Raw genomic sequence first — 25314 nt, 5'->3', positions numbered from 1 at the left:
TGGAGCTCTTCCGTTTAGAGATGCAGGCGCCGCGCCGCGTTTAGCTGATTAGCTTATGTCCAGGAACGGGTCGCAAATCTCCCGGACGTCCCAGAAGACGTGAAGGACTTGCTGGAAGTGAACGAGAGAGGCATGCTGGGAAAACAGGCGGAGCAGCGCCGCGGCCTCGGACCTCCCTCCCCGCATCCGTCAGGCAGATCGGACGGCACAAGCTTTTACTCAATGCAGGCACTGAAGCACGACGCCATTAGTTTTCTGCTTTATCTTAATATTTGTGGAAACAAATTTCACTGCTGCGCCGGCCTCATTTCTTTAAGGCACCCATGTAGAAGTTATATCCGAATTCTCATCTCAGTTGAAATTAGAGTGGTATAACTTATGAGGCGTTTGTCAAAGGGCAATCGAAAAACTCTAAAACAGCGGAGAGAAGTGTCTCTTATCTGCACTATTTCAATATTACACAAAATGACTTCAGAACAACTTATGGTAATAAGACGTTTTTTTCGTGGGACGTGGTCTTTTTCTGAGAAGTTACCTACTTTAAGCAAAGCAATAGTTGATTAAATCAACTCTTTCTAATGTCAATCCTGGTGAGCATGTCTTCATGTTCGCTGGACGTTTCTCCACACAGATCCACTGAAACATCCTGAATTTCCTTTATGCTTTAACGATATTTTCACCTTATGGCCACCGCCTTCACTGGAGAAAATTGATTTTTTTTATCAATTGTTCATTGAAGCTTTCATCATATAGCTGTTCTCTGGTGTGTATATGTACACACACACACACACACACACACACAGATAACTGCAGGATTTCATTAAAATATACATATGCGAAGAAATTATGGCCATGCAAGAAAATATCTGCAAATCCGTGCAGATGGCTTCGATTTCACATTCCACGTCATAGATTACACACACACACACACACACACACACACACACACACACACACACACACACACACACACACACAGATATTTTTAGACTAAAGGAAAGAAACCCTGTTTTTTTTCCTCTCTCCTTTCCATACGATGTGAACGCAGCAGGGCAGCGGCACTAACTAAACACAGTGCCGTGCACACACACTGTGGGTTGTTGTAGCTCACATTCAGAAGCAATTGTTCAGCGTTATTTAAAGAATCCAGCTCGGTTGGTGCGTCGGCACCCCAATGTTTTCACGGTCTTTTAAACTTTCTTGCCGCTTCCTTTGATTCTCTGTTTCACCTGTGACTTGTGTCAAAACGGCACTGAAAGCGATTCAACGGGCTCGTTTTTCATTCTTCCCTACAACGTTTGAGTTGAGTTTATTTGGAATAACTCCAGTGAAATTATTTTACTCAATTCTACTGAAATGATCAAGGATGCTGTTAGTTTTATGGGTCCGTTGTAGGAATGCAGCAGCAGCAGCAGCGTTGATCTTAGCGATTAAAGTGATTAAAGTGAAAGTTGAGCAGCGTGCGACGACGTTACAGAGCAGTGGAGGCGGAGGATACACTGGATGTGGCGGAGGAAGTCCTGAACTCACCCAGAGGACGAGGGTTGTGCTGCAGACAGGGTTTTAAAGGACAGAAAGACCAAATTACTATGCTATTTGATCAGAAAGCAAGTTGTCCAAATTATATCATAACAAAAGAATAAGGAATACACATATCATCACGTGAAAGAGTACAGCTACTGGCTAAAACTGTTTCAGTTTTGTAGAACTAGTTTGTTTTACAGTGATCACTGTTTAGGGAAATGTCGTCCAGCGATGTCATTCAATTTGTAGGAAACAACTAAAAACATCACAGAGAGACTTTACTTGATGTCAAGACTGATTTTCTAACATTTCCAAGAAGTTCACACACAAATCTCTGAATTCAATTTAGCCAAACTCTCACAAGAACATCCATGAAATGGATAAATGCATTTTCTTCAATCTCAAAGATTCGGAATGAGCCAAAAACTTTCTCCACAGCAGAAATACATAATTAAAAATGCTTTATTTTATTTTCTCTCATCTCTTTTCTGAGCATCACAGCTTCAGGTTTTTTTTTTTCCTTCAGTTTCTTCAGATCAGTCTATTTTTTGTGCATGGAGCCGAGGCGGCAAATCACAGTGTTTTGAATGAAGTCAAGCCAGATTTTCTGTTGCTTGGATCACTTTTTTGATATTGTCTGATGTATGTATTCTGCTGGTGTATCTTCAGTGAACATGTAGTGAACTTTTACCAGAGTAAAGACGGTGAGCCGGTACCTTTTCACTTCTTGGTGTCTGTATTTCCCCTTCAGTAAACAACGTGAGCACTATCGGCAGCTCGGATCTCTGGTAACACTTTAAATCAGAGTAAGAGGCTGCAGGAGCGAAGTGGCTCTCTGTAACTCCCGGGAGTCTGTTGACGCGCTGGTCTCATGTCTGGCATTAACAGAATAAGAGGTTGAGAGGAGGCTGCAGATGTCTCGTTAGGCTGTTCATATAATGGGAATCAGAGCAGCGGTTTGCCCTTTGAAAGCACGGATAAGGATAATTCTTTAAAAAAAAAACCGCCATGTCTGTGAGGAACACAGCGGCAGACAAACTGGCAGCGAACGAATGAAATGGCGTTCAGCCTTTCTCCGCAGCTCCTTTGTCACGCCGCGCGAACGCAGCCGAGTTCAGGGCCGCGAGCGCAGAGAAACTCACGCGACTCGCTTAAAATGTGTCGCCCGTCGCCTCTGGAGGTTAACACAAAATCACTCAGCGGAAGACACACTGTCATTGACAAAGAACTCCACAAAGCGGGGAAGAAAAATCAGTCACCTTAGGTGTCAAGACTCCGTGCGGAATATTTTATCATTTGCATGTTTATTTGATGAGCATCTCCGCCTGCGCGTCTGTGATTGGACTCACAAACAGCGGCGGAGCGGCGGTGTGGAAGTGGGCCTGAGATCACCGCTGCTGTTACTGCTAATCAAGTTAATTAGAGGAAGTGCCGTGGGAGCCCGATTGGCGGCGGCCGGGGACCGCCGGTCCAGTTAGCGCGACCCGCAGGCAGAAGCTGCAGAGGAGTGTGGGTCAGCAGGGCATCAGGAGCGATGGAGGCGCCGTGGCCGAGGCGTGGCGTGGCGTGGCGTGGCGTGGCGTGGCGTGGCGCGGCGGCGGGCTGGGATTACCCTCCAGTTCCCTTGTTTTTATTTCTTTCCCCCTTCAGCCCTGTCGATGCTGAGCATCCCCTTTGTGCACATTAGACGGAGGAATCTTCACACACGTCCCGATCACACACCCACAGCGTTCGCATGGCGCCTCACCTCCGTTAAATACATGTCACGAGATCAGCGATGGCGGCTCGTCTTTCTTCTTTCTCCCCCCTCATGCTGCGTTCCTACGTCTCCATTTTGAGGAACAGCGTGTTCTTAGTTGTAAATGCACAAAGAGGCTTCGACTCCCCTCCCGCCTGTGATAAGTATTCGGCGGCAGACAGACAGCCCGCGGGTATGCCTTTCGCTGTATGCTAATGCCGCCTCTTCCCTGCACCTCCCTCTCCCGCCACTAATATGATACATAAATGTTTTTAATGTGAGACGGGCAGAGACGGTGCAGATCAGAGGCCCTGCAGGTGAAGACGCAGAGGGGGCGGGCCGTGCCGCCGCCTTCCTCCGCCCCATTGGACGCCCCGTGTCGGGACGGCTTGAAGTTTTTTCTGCAATTCTTTCTGTCAGTTGGCCACGTCCAGCTTCACCTGGATTACACTGATTCACTGGCCTGCATAATACAAGGCAGCGATTTGGAATTGCACACAGACCCAGGAGGGGGGGGAAGTCCAATTAACATATGTATGAGCTGAGTGGAGATGGGAGGAAACGCTCGCCAAAATAATCTCCCGGCATTTCATGTCAGGGAGTGAACGGCACGGCCGCCACCAGCAGGCAGCAGTCCCTCGGCGTGCCACGGCGCCAAGCTAACCGGGGGTTGTTAAGGCTTTAAAGTCACACTGAGGGACGCTCGCCACTCTGTCTGTCAGATCCCGCCGCCGAGAGGACGGTAATCATACTTCAGGTGGACGGGACATCAGAGGAGCGCTTCCTCTGCCGACGCCGCAGCTGGAGGGGGCCGAGAGGTAACTTCAAATCTGGAGTAATCCCCCCTCCGAGTCCCGCTGAGGAGCCGTGCCGTTAAAACACCACGGCGATTAAAACCGAGGATCCTCACTGCGGTGACACGACGAATGTAAAGTCCTCTGTTACATGTCTGGGTACCAGTGGAACAGAATGCCTCATTTAAAGTCATTTCTCAAGGTATTGTTTTAATTTTAATTCCCCCACCCCCACCCTCACAGCTCTCCATGCACCTGCTCCCCCGGTGTAACAATGCCTTGGCGAGCGCTGCTCACGTTCGACGCTACAGATGTTCCCATTCCGCTGTCAGGTTAATGTTCAGGTATCAGCCGCCGGGCGTAAACCCAGCGCCTCGGGTTTATTCTGGAACACGGATCCACGCGTGAAGAGATGGATCTGAGTGTTTGGGAAGACGACCAGGGAGAGACGGAGAGCTGGAAGAGGCTGGCGAACGCCGTCCCACAAGCCTCTGCTGTGACAAGCTGCCATTTCAAAGCCTCCGCCTGCATCCGAGAGACGGCTCCACTTTCTTAACTGTGTCATTAGATTTTTACACTCGGGAAGATTTGTCTGCTTTTCTTTCTTTCTTTTTTTTTCAAATCAGTCAGAATTTTATTTATTTATTATTTTTTAGCCCCTCCAGAGGTGGGGAGTGTTTTTTTTTTTTCTTTTAAATTAGTTTTGGAGGAGGATTCTTTCATCTTTTTACGGAATGAGAAACAAAGAGAGCGCGAGACAAAAGGCGTTATCGGAGGCTCCAGTTGTGTTTCCGTCCTTGGAAAGTGAGCCGCTGAACTTTTATGGAGGCCAAGGTTGCACAGTTAAGCTCGGATCACAAGCTTACAAACGGTTACAGACACACACACACACACTCTCGGGCACACACACGGCGTTGAAATGAGATCACGGGGAATGAATTGTTTTAGAAGCGCTACCAAATTAGGCTGCATTGAGCAGCTTACATATTTATGTGGCACCTCCAAGCTCTTTTGAAACAGCGGCTTGGCAGCGAAACACAGAAATCAATCGCGTTGTTCCACCTGCTAATCTGAAACACTCCCTTCAGGAAACGGGAGCGCGCTCGTCCCAGGTAGATGTGCTCAACTGCAGCCGGAGCTCAGCGGGAAAACAGGCGGTGGTCCTTCACTGTTCAATCAGTCCGACGTCTCGCAAAATCTTTGAACCCCAAGTTTCCTCGTCCAGAACTCTGTTGGACGCTTAAAGTAACTTTTAAACATTGAAGCATCTTCTAGTTACCTTAGCAAATATCCAGTGAAAAACAATCTTTGAAAACAACAAAATAAAACTGATCATAGAACTTAAATGTTTCGTTTCCAAAAAATTCTGCCACAACTTTTACGATTACATTGACCTTACCTTTCCATTACACTGATGTTAAAACTACGCGATATAAATGTATGTATTGAGTATGAGTTCAATAAAGTACGAGTCTGAACAGATGATGCTGTTCAGGTGAGAAGCTGACTTTAATGCTGCCCTTTTCTAGAATGTTTTAAGACGTCAGCTGACAAACAAACGGTGACACAAAATCCAAGAGATCATATTTTCTGCATTATAAAGCAGAGTTTTTTTGTCAGTTGCTTTGCTGGTGAAGTGACTTAGACTCTGTTTACACCACATTTCAAGTGAAAACACTTTTTTATTTTCATTTTTAAAATGTTTCATGCTCAACTCTGCAACGTTGTGAAAACAAGGTGCGTATTCACTACAGCTATGGTTTCCATGTGCAGGGTCTCCAAAAAATTGTGTTTCCTCTCATTTCCACAGATACAGAGTTGGAGTATTTTCCAAAAGTTCCATTGGGGGGGTCATTTTTCCAGATTTGGCTCGGCGTCTCGAGCACTGAAAACGCAATGAAGGTTATCAGTGTTGAAAACATTGTCATATAAATGGGACCTTATGTTCATTAGAGACTTGTACGTCAAAATATAGCAGTAAATACCACCATGGACCACTAGATGTCACTGTACGACAGCAGAATGTGTCTTGGCACCACCGTAAAACCGTATTTCACTCATATTTGACTTGTTTTTCTCCCCTACTTTGACAGAAGCTCTTTAGCCTATGTTGTCATTAAATGAAGAATATTTCTAACTCCACCTTTTATCTTGAGCATCAGGTTTTAGAGTAGTGTACAAAAACGAGCGTTTTCAGTTTGTTTACTGTCAGCAGCTTAGCTTTTTTTAATATTCAAATTAGAATTTTTTTTCGCTTTGCTTTGTTTTTTCCTCTGCGGACTGCCTTCAAACCTCACAACTCATAAAAATTACACTCAACTAAAGGGATTAGTTGTGTTCGTCCCAGAGCCCCCCTCCCCTTTTTTTAGAATACTAAAAAACAATTAGAAACTGTTTTTCTCAATGAGCTAACTGGACCGCTTGTCCCACACCCGATTCATAAAAACAAGCGAACCTCCATCACCGTCCTCGTTGTTTTAACACCTCGCCGTCGCGTCCCTCATCACTCAGGACGATCCATAACGTTGGTCTTATGATGTTCAGGTGATATTCATCGCCACCTTCTGAACTCTTTCCATTATCTTAATCAGACTGAAGCCGGTTAATTCCCACCGTCTGTTTTATGAGCCGATAATTTACCCCTGCATTAGCAGAACACGTCAACCGCTGAACGTCTCCCAGCTGATAAATGAATCGCGGGACTCGGCGCTCGCCGAGCCAGCCGCCGCCCCCCTCCCGCCGCCATCTAATCCCATAATGGCGTTGATAATGACGGAGCCATGGGTGGTGTCATTACAAGGGGCATGTTCCCCGACAGCGCCTCCACCCCGAAGAGAGATCCAGAGGTGGAGATGCAGGGAGGGGAGGAGTTTTGTTTCACTCGGGGTGTGAAATGCACCTCTTCCAAAACCATCGGATGGCGCCTTCTGCTCCTTCCTCTAATCTGCACACGGCGTTTAGCCGAGCGATCCATCCGTCATACGTAAAACTTTCCAAATGAAAATGGCCGCGGAGCGGTGGGATTAGACCTGACTGTTGACGCCGGAGCACGTGCGCTCTCGCACGCCGGCGCCCCGGCCCACTGTACACAATGCCACGGAGTGTTCTCATTGACACGTGAAGCTGGGGAGAATCGATTCCGTCAGTGTAGGAAGCTGTGATCAAAGCATTGTCCACGCCGCCTTTCACTCGGCCCTGATCAACTCAGCAGGCCGGCGCCCGTCGGCCTCCGCCGAGCGTCACGGGGCGAAAACCCGTCCCGCTTTTAATGAAGTCATGGTGGAGTTAGTGCATAAGAGGGAGAGACTGAAGCAGACACCTCTCTCTGATGTTCCCATTTCATATCTGCCTCTGCCCAGGAGCTTGCCTTTTTTGAATTATTAAGCAGAGGGCTCTTTCTTCTCTTCGCCTACATCTTTTTTCTCCTTTCCCACTCTCCATGTTTTCTCCCTCCCTCTCTCTCTCTCTCTCTCTCTCTCTCTCTCTCTCTCTCTCTCTCTCTCTCGTGCGCCCGCTCTCCGTCCCTGTTACTCCTCCTCCCGCTCCTCCATGTCAGTGGAAGCGGCTCTGGCTGAAGCTGCGGCTCTCACCGCGATGCAAATGCCAGCCTTTGAAGGGGCACACCGGGAACGTCAATTAATCCAACCGTTTATGTGGCCAGGAAGAAAAAAAAAGAAAGAAAGAAAAGAAAGGGCTGTGCGACCATTGTTCGCGGGCTTTTTCATCTCTATTGTGCTCCAGGGCCGTGTTTTTTATGAGCTGTCCTCACGCCACCGGATTCAGTGGACTCACTCTTCAAAGATTCAGGATGCATCAGAATCGGCAGAAAGGCAGGGAAGCGACAGGAAGCAGTGGGAGCAGAGGCGTCACAGTGCTGGGGATGGATTGCACATTCCCTCATGTCTCTTTTCCTTTCCCAAATCCCTTTCTAACACAAAGCAGCCTGCAGTTTTCCATGTAGCCCTACCTTTCCATCACCTGTTCCCCCCTCCCGGTCCCAGACCTCTCTCCAACCTCCGCCCCCCCTCCCGTCCCGCCTCGCTCCCCCTCCAGTCCCTCTGACTCCGGCTCTCTGTTTCTCTGGCGCCCGGCCTTCAGATCTCAACGAGCCCAGCCCCTGCCTGGACAAGGCGTGCGAGCACGGCGCGGTGTGCGTGGTGAAGAACGGCGAGCCGGTGTGCGAGTGCCCCGAGGCCTGCCCGCAGACCTCCGACCCCGTGTGCGGCTCCGACGGACACAGCTACGGCAGCCCGTGCGAGATGCGGGCGATGGGCTGCGTCCTGCAGAAGGCCATCCACATCCAGCACAAAGGGCCCTGCGGTGAGTAACACATCACAGCCACAACCCAGTTTTCCCACCCAGTTCACATAACGCCATTTAAGTGTGTAAAAGGGCAGCTTCCAGGTAAGAAGGGATCTCTCTCTCTGGAATATGAATTAGCTCTCATTAACTAATAACATTAGATTGCATTACTGTGAGGCAGGATTTTATAATCCACAGATGTTGAGATTACTCACATACAGTAGGGTGGAGTTATAATCATGCGTCGTTCCCCGGAGTCCTTTTGAAAAGTCAAAACAAAGCTTAACACGCCGAGGAATTTCCTGATCTCTTATCCATTACTCTTCATCTGTTCACTAATGCTCGTCCTTGGCCCCTCTGCACCAACACCCAGGGTCCCAATTTGCCCGTTTTGACCTTTAAGTGAAGACGAGCTTTATCCTCGATGAAAGAGCACGAGCCACATACTTGTCTGTAATTGGCTGCATGAGTCACTGGGCTTTTGTGTGGCAGCGGCTGAGTATGAGCCAGTCATTAGCACAGCGGCGACAGCGGAGCTCGGAGTGGTAAAAATATCTTCATATCCGACATGCAGGCACACAGCCATATGGACAGGTTTCCTTTTTTTTCTCCTCCAGCATGGTAAACCCACTCAGTGAGTGCTCTTGATGGCTTAATGCCATCTTACAAGGCCAATTTTCCCATGGACTCTAATTGGTGATTGAGTATTCGTTCTTGTCTACAATCAAGCCGCCCGCTTTTTCACACACACTGGGCAGGAGTACAGCAGTTATTAGACCCTTGGCCTGACTCTCACCGCTTCCTCATTCGCTCAGTTTTTACTACAATAGGCTTTCCTTTTTTCTCCCCCACTGCATATTTTGAAGACCATAACACTTAAATTCAGTTGGTCTCTGCAGTGCTGTATTCACGGGTGAGCTGAGCAGTTAGCGGAATGATCGATACGGCGTTACTGTTTGACTTCGCCGTTATGAAATGAAGCCGCGCAGCTCAGGCCCGACGCACACAAACTGTCTGATGTGCAGAGTTTATCTGCGCGGAGCAATCGGACTTCTAAACGGCTGCGTTGAGTGGTGGTTCGAGGGTTATCGTGTAGAGTCTTAACAATCTGCACCGTCGGATAAACTGTCAGGTAGCAACATTAAAACATCAGCTGTTGAAAACCAGTTTAGATTTATGAGTGGTAACCTCCATACAAACTCTATAAACAGGTAAATTAGTAGACATTTCAGTATAAGGCTATAAACTCTTGCAACTACATTAAATAACATGTCAACAAAAGGAAAATATTGTTCCGTAATGGTGATTTTAAGGCTTGATGATCATTTTGTGGCTAATTTTCAGGACGCGTTTGGCATGGATTTATCTATTTATTTATTATTTTTTGGCCTAGTTTGGACCAAATGGGGCTGTATGAACTGAAATGAGGTGCTGTAAACCAAGCAGAGCAAATAGTTCAGAAGTGGAAGCAGCTAGCTTCTTGTTAGAACAATAGAATTAGAACGTGAAAACATGCAGGTGTCGGAGACTGTGTGTCTCAGAAGCAACATATGGTCTCACTTTGCACTTCTATTTTCTTTCCAATCATGTCCCACATCATCAGCTTTGTGAAAAATGCATTAAATGGGAACATTTTCAGAAAGTGTGAAAAATGGTTAGTTTCTGTGTCTTTATACACAGCTATGTGATCAAACAGTGAAACTGAGCTGCATGTGTTCGCTGAGCGGCTCACTCCCGGTCTGATCTGGTGCTCTCTGGCCTTTGAGCTGAGAAGCTGCTCCTCTTTATGTTTTAAGTCTCTTTCTGCTTTAACGAACACTTTAAACGGACAAGACGAGATCAAACCTAATTATCACTCATTTCAGCTAAGGTTTGCATGTTTGCATTAACATCATGGCCTCCGTAGCTGATGACTAGAAGTTTTTATTAAAACGCCACATTATGCACACAGTGCATTGGTACTTTCTTTATTTTCTGTTTTACAGTACGTCTCTTCTTTCCAGTGTTGTACTGTGCAAACACGTTTGTATTATTGCCGTTGAGTTTACAGCACAACTGATTTACAGCCCAGCCAGCATAAGCAGGAAGCCTTTCTCCCTGAAATTTATTGTGACCAAAATAGCATACAGTAATACATTATTCAGCCTCTCCATATCTTTTCTGGCATAAATTCTGGCAGCCACATCTGCCACTATTTTACGCTAAATTACACCGGAGTTTCGTTTTTTTTTTTTTTTTTTTACAGTGTACATCGGTTTCCCGGTCTATCTGTGTATTGCATCCATCATGTCCCCCTCCCAGCTTTCTGTAAATTGAAATCCAGAATGCACGAAACGCATGACTACAAGAAACGGCGAGAAAGCAGCATTCGCTCGCCGGGATTGCAAGCCGAGTCAATTTGGTGCGTGCGCACAGTCCTCAGGTAGACGGCAGGCCTGTCGGCCAGGGGTCTCTCCGCTGTAATGAATAGTCTTTACTTTAAAAAGCGAGCGGCAGAGCGAGCTGGCGGCGTGGAGGAGCGCTGTTTGTAATCCGGCGCCGCGGATGGTTCTTGGCTCCCAGAGGAACGGGCCTGCGTCAGCGCGATGGTGCCATAAAAATGCTGAGGCATTGGCTTGCCAAGCGCGAGCCGGCCGAGGAATGATGGCGATGATAATGTGGGTTATTTCTGGGCTGTTTGCGCAGCTTTACTGGGCTTTATTCAGCACCATAACACCTGACTGACTTAAGCTATTATCTCACCTAATTATCGCAGGCCGTTTCTGCCACTAATATACTATACATGTTAATGGAGTCGGGGGAAAAAAAGTGAAAAACAGCACGTGCTCCCTTCCGGTTGTGCTGGAATAACTACAATTCAGTGCTAAATGCGTAAGCTGATCATGAATAAACTGGGAATTTTCAGCGACAGGAGACAACTGGACCCTTGCTTAAATTCAGCGAGGGAAGCGGCGACGTTTATTCCGTCTTTGTTTGGCTTTCCCCTCTGGAAATTAGCGTTACCATATGTTTTTCCACGTTCTCGTATGTGTAATCTCCAGAAGAGCCATGGAAAGAAATGATATTTCTGTTTACTCTTGCTGTTCTTTTATTTCCGTCCAAGCGCTCGGAGTGGAAGCCGTCATATTTATGGCCCGCAGGCTCAAAGGCAGCAGCTTAGGAGAGCCGGGGAGGGCAGTAATAGTGTAAGAGGTGAGAGAAGTGCCACAGCGGAGAGAGGGGTGTGTGTGTGTGTGTGTGTGTATGTGGGGGGGTGAACGACAGCATCTCCTGGGCCCAGCCATAATTTCATTTCCTTCCCTCCGGGCTGAAAAATAGTGGTTATCTATATGGCTCAGGTGCAACCTGATAGCAATATGAGTGACATTTGTTATTATTCCTAGATTTCCACCCTCCTCCTTGCATTTGAGTGGCGGGCGACCTTGTAAGGTGGGCTGGGAGAGGTGCGCTCTGTTAATAGACCCCCTAGTTGGATATCATCCGGTGCAGGGAGGGGGGGATAAAAGAAGAAGAGAAAAGGTCCATTCATGCAGCTTTACCCAAACAGATGAGAGCAGAGGCGCCTGAATTATTTGAAAAAAGGAAATAACAACTTCCCCCTTTTCTTCTCCCACAGGTGTTGGAAATGATATTCTCAGTTGAGTAAGAAATATGGGTCACATCAGCAGCATGAGAGGAAGGAGACAGAGAAAAGAGGGCAGAGGGGAGGAGGAGGGGAAGGTGGTGAATGCAGAGGAGGAAGGAAGATGGAGGTAAATAAGAGGAGGAGGAGGAGGAGTTAATAGTGCGGAGGCAGGCGTCCACGGGGGAGTTGTTATCACCCGAGCATGTTCACAAGCCTTCGCAACACACAGCAGCCCTCTTCTTCCTGCCTAATCCTGAGGTAATTCTCCGTCCAGACCCTCGGAGCCACGCTTCACATTCTTTACACCAAACGCTGTAAATCTGCAGAGTCTTTGTTTTTTTTTCCTCTCTCTCATCCAAATGAGTCGATCCTTCATGCATTCAAGGGCGAGTTTGATACTCAGCCTGCTACTATCCGTCACTCTCGCTTCCAGAGCTCTGCCGTCTCGCAGCAGAAGCTGTCACACTGCAGGAAGCTATCTGTATCGGCCAGCTCCGCGATTTAGTCCTGACAGGTCTGCTTTGAAGCCGGAGGTGTGAGTGCAGTCTGTCGTCAGGATTCCCGCTCGCTTTCACACCTGTTCCTCCAAGGTTAAGATAACTCCTCGTTCATCGCCTGCTTGAGCTTTGGTTTTCTGTCAAACAACAGTACAAACAACACTCCAATTGTCAAATTGAATAAAAGCATGTAGACTCCGGTTCGCACCTCGGAGCCTCGCTGTGCAGTTCTCTCTGTGCCTTCATGTGTTTGGACAGATTCGTTAGGTTGACGTCATGCAAACGGGCCCTGAATTGATCCTGGGTGCGTGAACTGGTGAAAAGGTGGACTTGTTTTCGATGGATGCATGAAATGGAAACAGTCTACATTTCATTAAAAAGGTTACCTAAAAGTCTGTATACTATGAGATTCATCATTTACAACAAAAAAGTGTTTAACAACAACTTTCAATCCATCTCGCCTTCTAAATTCTTGCTTTACATCCCTCCATATAGAACTGTTCTCCAGACTTGCATTAGATCCTGTGATTGGCCATGAAAAGTTAGTGATTAGAAAGAGTTACACGTTGAAATGTCATCACCAGAGATAACATTTCTTCAGCGTTTCCGTTCTGAAGCCATCGGTTTTCCATTTAGACTGCAGCCTCGGTTAATTTCAAATCTGAAATTCTCGGGTTCCCAGATTGTGTGCCCCGACAGCAGCCTAAATTTAGCGCTTCCTGGTGCCAGACTTGTGATGAATGGTGCACAAATATCATCCCAACTCCACTAATGTAGCTGCCAGTGCTGGCTGGACATTAGTGAGTGTATCTGACGCTCGGTCCGTCTCCATACGCCCAAAACAGATCCAGATCTGGCCGCCGTCCGCGGCCCGGCGGCTGCTGCCCGCTTTGAGCTTCCAAACAGATGAGTTGTCTTGTTAGTGCCTGTATCAGGTCTTTCAGTGGACCACACAGGAGGCCTGAGGTTTTCATGCAGATCTCTGTAGAGTTTTATTGTATTTTTAGTTCTTCTCTCTTCTCTCAGATCTCAATTAGAACATATCGGACGGGCGGATAAAAATAACCGGTCCGATTCAAATCACTGACAGCATGAAATACAGCCGAGAGCATGAAGCAGCCTTAAAATACCTGCCTTTGATCTTGTGCTATACGATGTACTTTCCGAGACGTCGGTGGACATTAAAGGTATTTTGCATGAGATAAAAGAAGCGTCCTCGTTAGCGCGCCGTGTTTCACAATGGCTTCTCAGACGGCATCATCGTGATGGAGCCTCCCAGAACCAGAGAGTCTGTTCTCCACCGTAACTCCGAACCACTGACATCAGACCGGGAGACGACCGGGTGACAGGAACGAGGACTTCTGAGCGTTATCGGCGGCTCGCCGCGCTCCTCCGAGGCCAATCTCCGTTTCTGCCCGTGATGCATGTTGTCTGGAGGATCAGGCAGTGCGGAGAGCCGGGTGCGAGGGCCAGGCGCTGATAAAGAAGCGAGGCCACTATCGGGACACGGGGCCTGATAAAGGGCAACACTCACCGGCGCCACTTCCTGATTTATAACCGCCGCAGCCACAGCAGCCCCGCTTCAACCACACGGATTTCTTCATGCTCGCTCGTTTTCTGTGGGAGAAAAGTGAGAGAATCCCCTTCATGTAGCTTACCTTTCATCCCAAAATAGCAACGTCGAGATCGTTGAAACAACCACAGCATATTGACAGAGGACTTTTTTTTTTTTTTTTTCGTAGTCTGAGTTATAAATTGTAGACTTGAACTGCTTGAAAGGCAAAACAATGCACACACACAAACACACGCAAACACACATTGAGGTCCTCCTTCCATTAAACTCTTTTGAGGAAGCTTTTTTTGAAAGCTGTTTTTCCCCCACATTGACGTTTATTTGCTGTAACACTCCAGTGCGTTTCATAACTTGTTTCAGGAACACCTCCAACTCAGTTTACTTTGTGCTCGTGGAGCCTCGGCGCTCCTCGTCAAGCTCAAGCAAAGAAACACACTTTCGGGCGGTTCTCATGTAAACATGGTCTAATGCACACAAAGCCCTCATCTGAATGCTTGTGTGCTCATGATATCGCTGACGGTGTTAGTCTCAGTTGATCACCTGCAGAATGCACACAAACTAAACACGTTGTCTCCATTTAGCATGCTTCACGCAGGATTTTAGTGAGTCGGGCGGCGAGACGGCAGCATGCAGCAGATCGTCATATAAAGCAGGGGAGTCAAACTCACTCGGGTTCAAGGGTCACGCTCTGCCCAAACTGATCTCTGGAGGGCTGAAGCCATAAAAAATGTATTAGTCTGTAAACACATGGAGTCCAAACGTTTCCCCTGTGTCTTAGTGGAGAAGAGTGAGGAGAACATAATGAGTGAGGATCGAAATAAGACAAATATCGTTCATAAAAACCTCATCAACTTCAATGGCTTTTAAGAAAATCAAGAGCAGTTCCAGAACTAGAGTATATTTTTTCCAAAGATGCCTTCTGGTGCCTAAATTTTACATTTCTCTAGACAACCAGAGCTTAACCACAGATCCTGTCCCTGCTAACCACTGTTCCACTGCTCCACCTTGAATGCATATAATGTTTTCACAAATTCTGAACTTTCCCCGCTGTGAGACAAAGAAAGGAATTTATGAAATCTAAATTCATGCTCACAGTGCAGCTTTGAATGCTTCTTCGCTGTGTCTCCGATCTGTTTAATTTCAGTTTTTCTCACTCAAACAGTCGAATCGTCAGTCAGTAAATTAGAAACGGCAGTTTATTTTATTGAAAAATCCATTTTTATTAGTAATTTTTTGAATCTGTGACCATCAGTTTGTGCAGAGAAAGCGCTGACTGAATCTTTACAGCAGGATAAAGTGCAACACTTCTCCTGGAATTATATATGTCACCAAAAAAGCACAAAATGTTCTTTTCTTAAACTCTTCTCTTAAATCTTTCCACCAGTGTGTGAAACTTGCGAGCAGCGTTTTGCTCCAGAAAACAAGAGCAGGTGGTCTTCCACTGTTTTTTTTTTTTTTCCTTCTTCTTTTTTCTCAACCCAATTAAAGCTAAAAGTGTTGAGCGGCTCTGCAGGTCAGGACTTCCAGCACCACACGCAGGAAGCCTTTCTTTTAATGACCTTGTTTTGTGCACAGACAGCTTTTGGAAAAGGGGAAGGTTGGAGGCAGAAATGCCGTCACGTGCTGCAACATTTAGACTCATTTAATTTCTGAATGAAATTATAAATGGCCAGCTTGAACCAAAGCATAATCAGTTTAGGGGAAACAGCAGTCCTACATGACCTGTTCATGCGCTTTAATATATTCTGCTAACATAGAATGACACATTTGCTCCTACGGGCTCCTGCAGGCGATGTACTGGATAATAAATGCCAGGTAGTCCAACATTCTGCCCGCATTCAAGGCTCCTAATCCAAGAAAAAGACTGGATGCCAGCATTAGATGAGGAGATGGAGGGAATGCCAGACTGTAGAAGAGTAATAAACAGATTAATAATGTGTAAGGTTCCAGCGGCTAGCCTCGCCTCTCTCAATTAGCGTTAAATCAGCGGCTGTTATTAGCCCAGCCCCTAATTGAATGTGATAGCGAGCGGTGCTAATGCAATCCTCCCGGTGTAATTGGTGTCAGAGGGGAAGGTGCCTCCGCTGCCGACAAGGCGTTCACCTCGGCGTTGGCTTCAGCAGCCTCGGCGTGTCTGATCCTCTCTAACTATTCCTCTTGGGAGAACGTTTGCCTCCAGGCATAAACAATTCCTCAAGAGATGATCTGAGTGGATCTTGTGAAATTCAGTCCGGATTCAAAAAGTCTCAAAAGCCCTTTAAAGCACTCTTCATCGTATTCGAGGCGAAAAAACACAGACGTCCGTGTGATTCTGCAGAAAACTGCCTGTTTCAGAGACGAGCTGCTGAACAGAAACTGGAAAATGCTGCTTTTCTCGCTCGGTTCTGACTAGCTTCCCAGTACAAAAACAACACTGGCACCGTGTTTCCCCCCCATCGGGGAGGCGGCAGCCAGGTGACGAGCAGCAACCTGGCTCTCACTGGATGTTGGCATTCGGACCGGGGAGCTCAGTTCTTGTCTCATCAGACCACTGAGTCTCTTTCCTTCATGCTTTCAGACGGCTTTAAGTGTCCTTTGGCAAACTCAGGCCCGGTCCGCCCGCTTTGGCTGCTTCAGCTTCAGACCACTCACTCAAAAAGAAACCCTGATTGATGGGAGTGCTGGAGAGAGGGGGTTGTCCTTTCCTGTTAGGGTCCTCTATTTTCGCTAAAAAAAAAATCTCCAAAGCTTTTTGTGTTGGGCTATTTAGTTTCACTGCTAGAAACGTTTTTTTGTGTGTGGTTTGAAATATCTTTAGTGATGGACCCCCCCTGCTCCTGGGAGCTTCATGTGCTTCAGCGTCGTTTTCCTAAAAATCTCCCCCCTCAAATCCACGCTTCGGTAGAATTTAGTCTGTGAAATATTTTCCATGGTTTTTCCCTCGTTTCCGCCGTGACGCCTTTTAACGGGCAGGTGTGTGTGTGTGTGTGTGTGTGTGTGTGTGTGTGTATTATTTCAAAGCAGTTGAACCCAGTTCAGACGGACTCTGAAGCTTTACACTCAGAATATTAACTTCCTGTGCTTCCTGTTGCTGTGCAGCTTGTAGAAACACAAAAAGAGTTCCTGTTTAACTGCTAAAAACACTGTAAATGTTTACTGATTCTATAAATATCAGGTCTGCGCTCTCTTCAGAAACACTGTGTTGCCATCAGTTAAACACAACAAAGGGACATAAAAATTAATGTCATCATATCGCACTAAGTGGCGCTGATGTTAAAACAATGAGCAGCCTGCTTTATCACCACTTGAGTGATGATTGGAGGATCATCCAGCGAGATACATTAAAACACACTTTGTTCACGTTGTTGACAAACCGAATTAGCAGCAGGATCGTTTCTTTGTGACGGCGACTCGGCGTGCCTCGATCATTAAATCTTCCCCGCAAGACTCAGCAAGTCAGCGACGACTTAAAAGAGAACTCATCACAACCAATCCAACCGAATCCAAGAAAGCACACATCCAAACGAACTGCTGGAGCAGCGATCCCTCTGGCAGACAGCCCCCCCCGACAGCTTCAGAAGGCACCGGCGCCACCCCTGCAGTGACGGAGCGGGATCCTGACGGAGCCCACAGCCTTGATTGTTCAGGGAAAGAAGCCCTGAAACACAACCGTTCGTCCTGACACGCAGAGCGGCCCTTTATCCTGCTGCAAATTCCGCTTTGCGGAGCAGCAAACATGCATAAGCCAGTAATACAGAAGCCTCGGTCGATCTGTGGAGGCCGTATGTGAGATCCGAGCCTCAGGAGCCTAAATCTCCGCCGCCACCACTGTCTCACTGGTGTAAGATTCTGTAAAACAGCAGCATGAATTACAGCTGTCAACACAACGTGTGTCGGTGTTAAAAGTGAGATAATATACTGCTGCACTCCAAGCAGATGTTCAAAAAAACAGAAGAAGAAAATGATGTTCCCAACCTCTTTTGGAATTTGGATTTCACACATCCAGCAGGTCTGTCAGCTCCACTGACAGGCTTGAGACTCTGATTTGCATAAATATTTACAAACATTTATTAATAAAGGGATCTGGAGATGCTGCTACAACCAGATGTGCCATCGTGGAGTCCGCTGTTTCCATGGAAACCATAGTATAAGATCAGCCATAAAATAAGGATTAAACCATTTCAGGTGCCACAAAATAGAGCAGAAAAAATGTCAAGACAATGTGACGGTGAGAATAATCTGTCTTATTGAGGCAGTTTAAGTATACACACACAAACACACGCACGTACATGCACGCAGGAGGGTGAATGACGTCTTCTCTCCTCGCAGATGAAGCCTGCGCCAACTGCTCCTTCGGGGCGATCTGCGACGCCCAGAGCGGCCTGTGCGTGTGTCCGTCCGAGTGCGTGGAGTCCCACCAGCCCGTGTGCGGCAGCGACGGCACCACCTACGACAGCGAGTGCGAGCTGCACGTGCGGGCGTGCACGGAGCAGATGGACCTGCGAGTGGTCAGCCAGGGAGAATGCAGTAAGTCACGCGCGCACACTCACTCACACAGCATGTGTGCGTTTCTGAGTCCAAACATCAAGGTTTATAAATGATCCGGGTTTCAGCTGATAGGAAAAATGCAGGACATTCATGGGTAAAACGCCCAAGATTTTTTTTTTTTTACCTCTAACTCTGCATTATATGTGGAAATGAAATACAGAAATAGAGTCCAACAGGGACCTCAGACAACTGCAGGCAGGCAGTTCAGCTGCTAACAGACTTGTCAAACTGGATGTTCAGGCGGGGAATAACTCAGGGAGCATGTATATGTTTTAAGAGGGGGATATGTTACAAGAGGGAAAGGCGTGCATGACAATGAAGTCCCGAAAACAGAAACTGTATTCAGGAGATGTGATCCGTCACAACGCCTTCTCTTCCTCCTGCTCTGCCCGTGTGATCCAGAAACGTGCGGCAGCACTGTTTGTGCCTGGGGCGCCCGGTGCGTCCAGAATAAGTGCGAGTGCCCGCAGTGCTCGGGCGAGGCCTTCTCCCCGGTGTGCGGAAGCGACGGCGCCACCTACGACAACGAGTGTGAACTCCGCGTGTCGTCCTGCATGCAGAAGAGGAGGATCGACGTGGCGAGGCCTGGCAGCTGTGACGAAGGTAGGAAATGGACTTGGAAATGGTGTAATTATGTTAACCAGTCGGCCGTCGGAGTGGCGTAATTACCTTTACCAGCTGACCTGTGGCGAGCGGATTTAGTCATCTGTGGCTTTACATAATGGCAGCATTCGCCATCAGCAGCATGCCAACTGGCCAACACCGCAAAATAAATGAATAAATGAAGGGAGAGTCTGTGCATAAACAAAAAATAATCAGGAGAGAGTTTACTTTATTGACTGTCCTGTTAGTTAAGCTTGTGATATTTTAACTTTGTAGCCTTTTTTGTAAAATTGTTAAGACTTACGTATATGCTGCCAGACAATAACTACTGTACATCTGTTTAGTTCTTCTTTATACAGTCTTTCCTGAATGTCTGACAGAAACTTCTGCATATTTTGGATGCACATTCCGTCTGACTCCAAGGTCAACTCCATGTATTTTTAACCTCACGATGCCATCTTCACTCTGACTTCAAATTTTGTGATTTTTTTTAAAATCTTCACTATATATCATATTAAAGTCTCGAGCTGTTACCAGCAGCAAAACAAACTACGAATGCAATTGTAACACCACGGTGACTGAAGCATTTTTAAATTGAAGTCCTTCCTCCAGCTGAGACAACTTGTCATTGTTCTCCTCGGTTTTAACAGCCGCTATCTGCAGGATTGTCACCCTCACAGCACAGCCGGTAAAACGTTATCCCAACAGCGAACGTCAGTAATTATCCAAAATATAATGATGTCAGTCTGAAAGCTGATTTTATGCCAACGTGAAGAAACCAATTAGTTAATTGCAGAGTGCAGTTTGAGATAAAAGATGAAGGGTGGCTGTTTGCCTTGAAGTCCTGGAGCATAAAAACGAACCAACGTCAGGTCAAATAAATAAAGTGAGAAATGATTTAAAGTTCATTAAATTGCAAAGCTTTACAACTTCATTCCCACTTCATGTATCAGTAAAAGTTAATGTAGACAACATAAAATGCAAAGGAAGTATTTGCAAAGAAACTTTTGCTTTTGAATGTATGGTCCGCCGGCCAAAACGGGACCTCAAGAGGCTCCAATGTCTCCCGCCAACCACCAATCAAATGGTAAACATTTCAAAGACAACATCAGTTTTTGGACTTTGGTTTGTGTTTTTGGGGCATTTTCCTGCATTTTGCACCAGGTTTCATTAAAACTGACTTTATGTTGAAACTTTAGTCGTTTTTTTAGGAGTAATTGTTGTTTTTTTGTGAGAAAATAGATTATTTCACTACATGCTCTGTGCCACAACAAAGACAGGTTTAATTTTAAAGGTATTTATGGGACTGCTTTGCCAGTCTGTCCCACTCAAGATGTAATTGGACCGTTTGTGGCCCCTCAACTCTTTGGTTTTTAACCGCCCCGTACTAACTAGCTATCAACAGTTTGTTTCCTAAAGATCCGTCGCGCACAGTGATAGAGGGGAAGTGTGTGGCATGAGTCCAGAGAACGTTATCAGTCTGACTCTCAGTGCGGAAGTGTTTTAATTTTTAATATATTTTAATGTTTCATCCAGTGATGTTTCATCCAGTGTAAGTGAAAGGGCTTTATTCACTGTACAAAGGAGACAGACTTGAAAATAATTAAGCAAAAAGTAGGGCTATATAGACCAGAGAGTTGGTATATCGCTCCTTCTTCTCCAGTAAATTAATCTTCTTTCTTACAGTCAGAGTTTTTCTTTCTCACCTGTGCAATCAGACAAATCAAATATAACAATTGGAAGAATATTATTATTGACTGTGCAGCAATATTGTTAAGATGATGACTAATACCTTCACAACAGATTCGATACTGTGGAATCAGCACTGTAGATGAAAAGACCAGAAGAGTTCCAACATGACACCCCTCGTCTTTAAAATGGAAAAAAAGATCTTATTTGTGCCGTGGAGAAAAAAAAACAAACCTAATATCGTCTGACAATCTGATGTAATATCTGCATATTGCACAGACGGACAATAACTGAAATGAAAGAATTGCAGACCGCGTCTGCTCATGATTGAAGTAGAGAAGTGAAGGAGAATGTTGTGTTTGGTGAAACGAGGCTCCCAGAGCCGCAGACGTTTGGTCATCTCATCTGCATTTTACTGAATTTGCCGTGCGAGCCATTATAGCGGGCGATTGTTTATGCAGCTGCGGCACACGCTTTTATCGAACCCTTCTATCCAATTAGGCTTTTAAATGTGTGACCGATGGCACTTAATGTGAGTATCCCTGATTTCCGCGCCCGCGGCGGCGGCGTTCCTGCGCGCCGTGAATAAATGAGATGTAATTCGCCGTGCAGATCGTATCTTGATCGGCGCTGACAGGCCGAGGCAGGACAGCACCGGTCCCAGGCTCTGGAGGGAGCAGCGTGCCAGCCGGCCGCCGGTTGACATGCAGACAGCGGCGATGCCGTCCGTCCCCCACCGCGGCCGGTGGGTTGTCACGGCCGACATAGTCGTCCTCTGACAAGGTGTGAAGGGGAGCAGATTCCACCTGCCAGCAGGAGGGGCGGGGGGAGATGGAGGACAGAGCAAACAGAGACCAGGGGAATCCACTTCCATTTTTGATTGCTAGCCAAGGGGTGTTTCTTCCTCTTCCTTTTCTTCTCTGTTTTTTCTTTTTTTTTTCTTCCCCCCTCCTAACTAGCATTGTCTGGCGTTTTGGCCGGAGGCCTGTGGGGCGAATCCTGCCTCCAAAGCTCCTCGTGGTCGATTTAACATCATTTCATTGACTGAGATGAGTGACCTTTTTTGTATGTGGAGCATGAAGAAATGTGAGACGGCATGCCCTCGATGCAGACTTACTGTCACTGGAGACTCACGCACAAACACACACACACACACACACACACACACACTCTCTCGCAGTCTGTCCTCGTTGTCTGTTGTCTTATATCAGGCAGAAATGCTCTCATCTGCCTCCCCAAGGGCATTACTTTGCTCGTAGCGCCTGATGGCTCCGTTTTTCTGCTGGATTCTCTCCTCTCACACTGTCTCTGAACATCATCCTTTTTCCCATCACTCGCTCATTTTGATTCAGAGAAAACCATCAGGCTTACACAATGGAATCTTTTTCTTCTCCTCCTTCCTCGTCTCCTTCCTCTTTTTCTTGCCCTCTGCGTCGCACCCTGCTGTCCCACCCACGCACATCTCTTCCCATTTTGCACTCGTCTCCTTCAAAATTGTTCCTCTTGACAAAAGGGGCACCAAGGCTTTCACTGATAGGGGTGTGGACGAAATCGATAAATGTCCCCTCCAGAAGCGACGTCTGGCTCTCTGTCCTTTATTCCGTCCTCTCCATTCTTCAAGCGTCCTCATTTCTGACCCACAGTCAGCCTGAAGAGGCTGAAACTGTGAAAGTTGCAGGAACTGTGCTGCTTACACACCTGAAAGACGTGCCTGCTGATATATTTGCCCCTGTCAAGACATGCGAGTGCTGGATTTGGCAAAATTAGGAGCATGTATTGTATAACATGACACCCTTGTCACAAAGTGTAACATGGTATTTTGTGGCTCCAGACAGCAGCGGAGCTCTCCATCACCGGCATGCAGACGCCCTGACTCCATGCCGTACGTCTCAGATAAGCCCGGAGAGAGGGGAGTGAACATGTGATTTATTTGCTTACGTAGAGCTGCCTTAAAAACCATCCTCATTAGTCTTGTTGGGGAGGAGGGAAGCGCCCAGCATAAAAATGGAAGTTGTTTTCTCCCGCCTTTTATTTAGCAGTAATGAAAAATGACAGCGTTCTCACTGTTGGCCATACAGGGAAATTTATCACCTGTTTAATTTCACACTCGGGTGGGCCTGGCCCAAGCTCCTTCCATCGACACTGACAGAGTCGCGACCGAGAGCAGTGCATCACCTACGGGGGTCCGGCGCCCCGTCTTTAATTGAATAGACATTTAATAAACATAATTATGAGAGCGAGATCACGGCGAAGACATGGATCAAGCTCCAGGAGACAGTGAAGGACAAGGCGGAGTGGGGGGGCTGGGAGGAAGAGGAGCCCCTCGCAGTGCGATCAGCAGATTTCCCCCCGCGGTCCATCCATCATGGGGCTGGTAACCTTCTGTTGAGGCGACAAAGCTTCTTTAATCGTTGTGTCGTCACCAAAACGGCCCCGTTCCCCTTCCTCCCTCTGTGTGTGAGGCTCCTATTCCTCTTCATCACGCTGCAACTTTATTTGGACTAACGCCCCGACATCGTCCGCCGGGAGAGGTCCTTACAAATCGCCCGTGGATTCAGCGAAATGTGCCAAATGCCAACGCGCCTGTCTATTTTTGTGTTGACTTACGCCTCGACGACGGGGGATTTATTTCAAACAACAGACGACCGAGTTGGCATTTGCTCAGGTTGAGATGTCAGAGTTAGAATAATGACATCCGACGGCTGCAGACACGACAAACCTGGCCAACCAGAAACTCCCCATTCATGCATTCATCTTCCAGACCGCTTTATTGAACGAGGGGGCACGGACTCCTACATCAAGTCCGGACTTGAACCGGCAGTATTCTGGCTGTCAGGGCTAACCACTACCACAGCGTGCCGCGTATACTAACCCTTATCGCCCCCTCTTTTCCTCCTCTGTTTTCCTTTAACCCCAGGTCCTTGACAGCTCACACAATAGGGTCTTCTCCATCACTTCTCCCAACATAATTCTCCTGTCAAATCCTCGTACGTCTCTCTCTCTCGCACATAATTCTTACTCTATTCATTCCCTTTCTTCTCCCCGCCACTGAGTTCTGTCTTCCTAATGGAGCTCCCTTGGCTAAATAGACTTCGGGCTTCTGACATGATTGAGTAAAAAGGGAAGGATGGGCAGTGCGGGGAGAATAGCTGATGCAGCTATCTTGGCCGGGGATGTATTAATTGAAAGGTTCATAGGCAGAGCGGGTGGCGAGCACATCAAAGAGCAGCAGCTAATTAGGACCCCACTTCGCCCCTTCACTTTTATTTATTCCATTCTAATGTCTTACCTCTTTTATTTATTTATCTCGGCTCTGCGTGGGGGCATGACTAGAATGAGAATTGGCTCTTCCTGCGTGTCTCTCTCACTGTGGCCTGCTGAGCCGGCGTACAGTACAGCGATGCAGGAGGCCGGCCGTCGGCGGCCTGAGATCTTACTCTCCCTCTGATCTGCCCTGAGCCCAGCCGACGCGTTGCCTGGTTACAAACACCTGCGGTAATGCCATCGACAGCCGCCGGCCACAACGCGTTAGCGCTGATACAAAGTGTAACACTTAACCGCAGACCGCCGTCTTCAATCAATAAGCCGCTTCAGCGGCAAATTCGAGTGAAACGGATCGGGGTCACGGGTCACGCCGCTCCAGAATGGAGACGGAGCGAGGTCCTAACGAGTCCCGATGTTTGCGGGCGTCGGGGACTCGCGCCGCTCTCCAGTCCTCCATCGTGCCCACGGATAATGAGGCGAAGGCTCCTCCACTGTATCGACCCCTCGCCGCTGCCGACCAGCCGGGCCTTCTTTAATCTGCTTCCTGCTCTGCACTGTGACCTGCTCCATAATCTACTTCACAACATTGCTTATGCTAAGTGGCGTTTCCATCACTGCACATCGATTTCTCCATTAGAGGCTGCGCAGTGCTGCACACCGCCGAACGGGAGTAGAAGGAGGAACACCTTGATTACCCAACGTTTTGTGCTACGCTGGGAGCTTTTAGTCGGGCTGCACTTCCTGTTTTGAATAACAGATTTGTTTCAAATGAACTTTCTGTCAGCCCCCGGGGTGCCTCGCTCCATCTTTTCGTGCTGACTGCTTTCCTTCCCTGCCTTCACACACGCTCACCTGGTCTCCCTCAGGAGCCCCACCGCAGGTCAAATTTGCAACTTCAAACACAGGATCCTCCCACTTTCTCTGCCCGCGCTCCGCATTAGTCCCCGATCTGTTTCCCGTAAAAGAAACTATTGTCTTGGATTCTCCCCCGAGTCTTACTGTCTTCCTTCTGAGTTTCACAAAGCTGCAGATCCAGACTGGTGATTTCAGTCATTTCTGCATATTTTCCCGCACGTGTTTGCAGCTGCTCGAGATCAGTCTGACCCTCTTTCAACGCAGGAAAATGCAGGTTTCTGGATCACAGTCAGAAGTTTTTTAAACTTGCCGGAGATAATTAG

At 47.3% G+C, this 25314-nt stretch overlaps 1 protein-coding gene across 5 annotated transcripts in view; it reads left to right on the top strand.

Moving 5' to 3' along the window:
- Positions 1–25314, top strand: part of agrn (agrin) — a 303236-nt gene that overhangs the window by 212599 nt on the left and 65323 nt on the right. For all 5 annotated transcript variants that reach the window (XM_030119408.1, XM_030119411.1, XM_030119410.1 and 2 more), the window contains 3 exons: positions 8155–8376; positions 18362–18559; positions 18983–19183. In XM_030119408.1, the coding sequence (XP_029975268.1) occupies positions 8155–8376; positions 18362–18559; positions 18983–19183 (621 nt within the window). The remainder of the gene's footprint in view (positions 1–8154; positions 8377–18361; positions 18560–18982; positions 19184–25314) is intronic.

The sequence above is a fragment of the Salarias fasciatus genome, chromosome 20, assembly GCF_902148845.1.
Source record: "Salarias fasciatus chromosome 20, fSalaFa1.1, whole genome shotgun sequence".
Classification (NCBI taxonomy): Eukaryota; Metazoa; Chordata; class Actinopteri; order Blenniiformes; family Blenniidae; genus Salarias; species Salarias fasciatus.
Note: the sequence above shows the minus strand (reverse complement) of the source record. Positions and strands in the feature narration are given on the sequence as shown.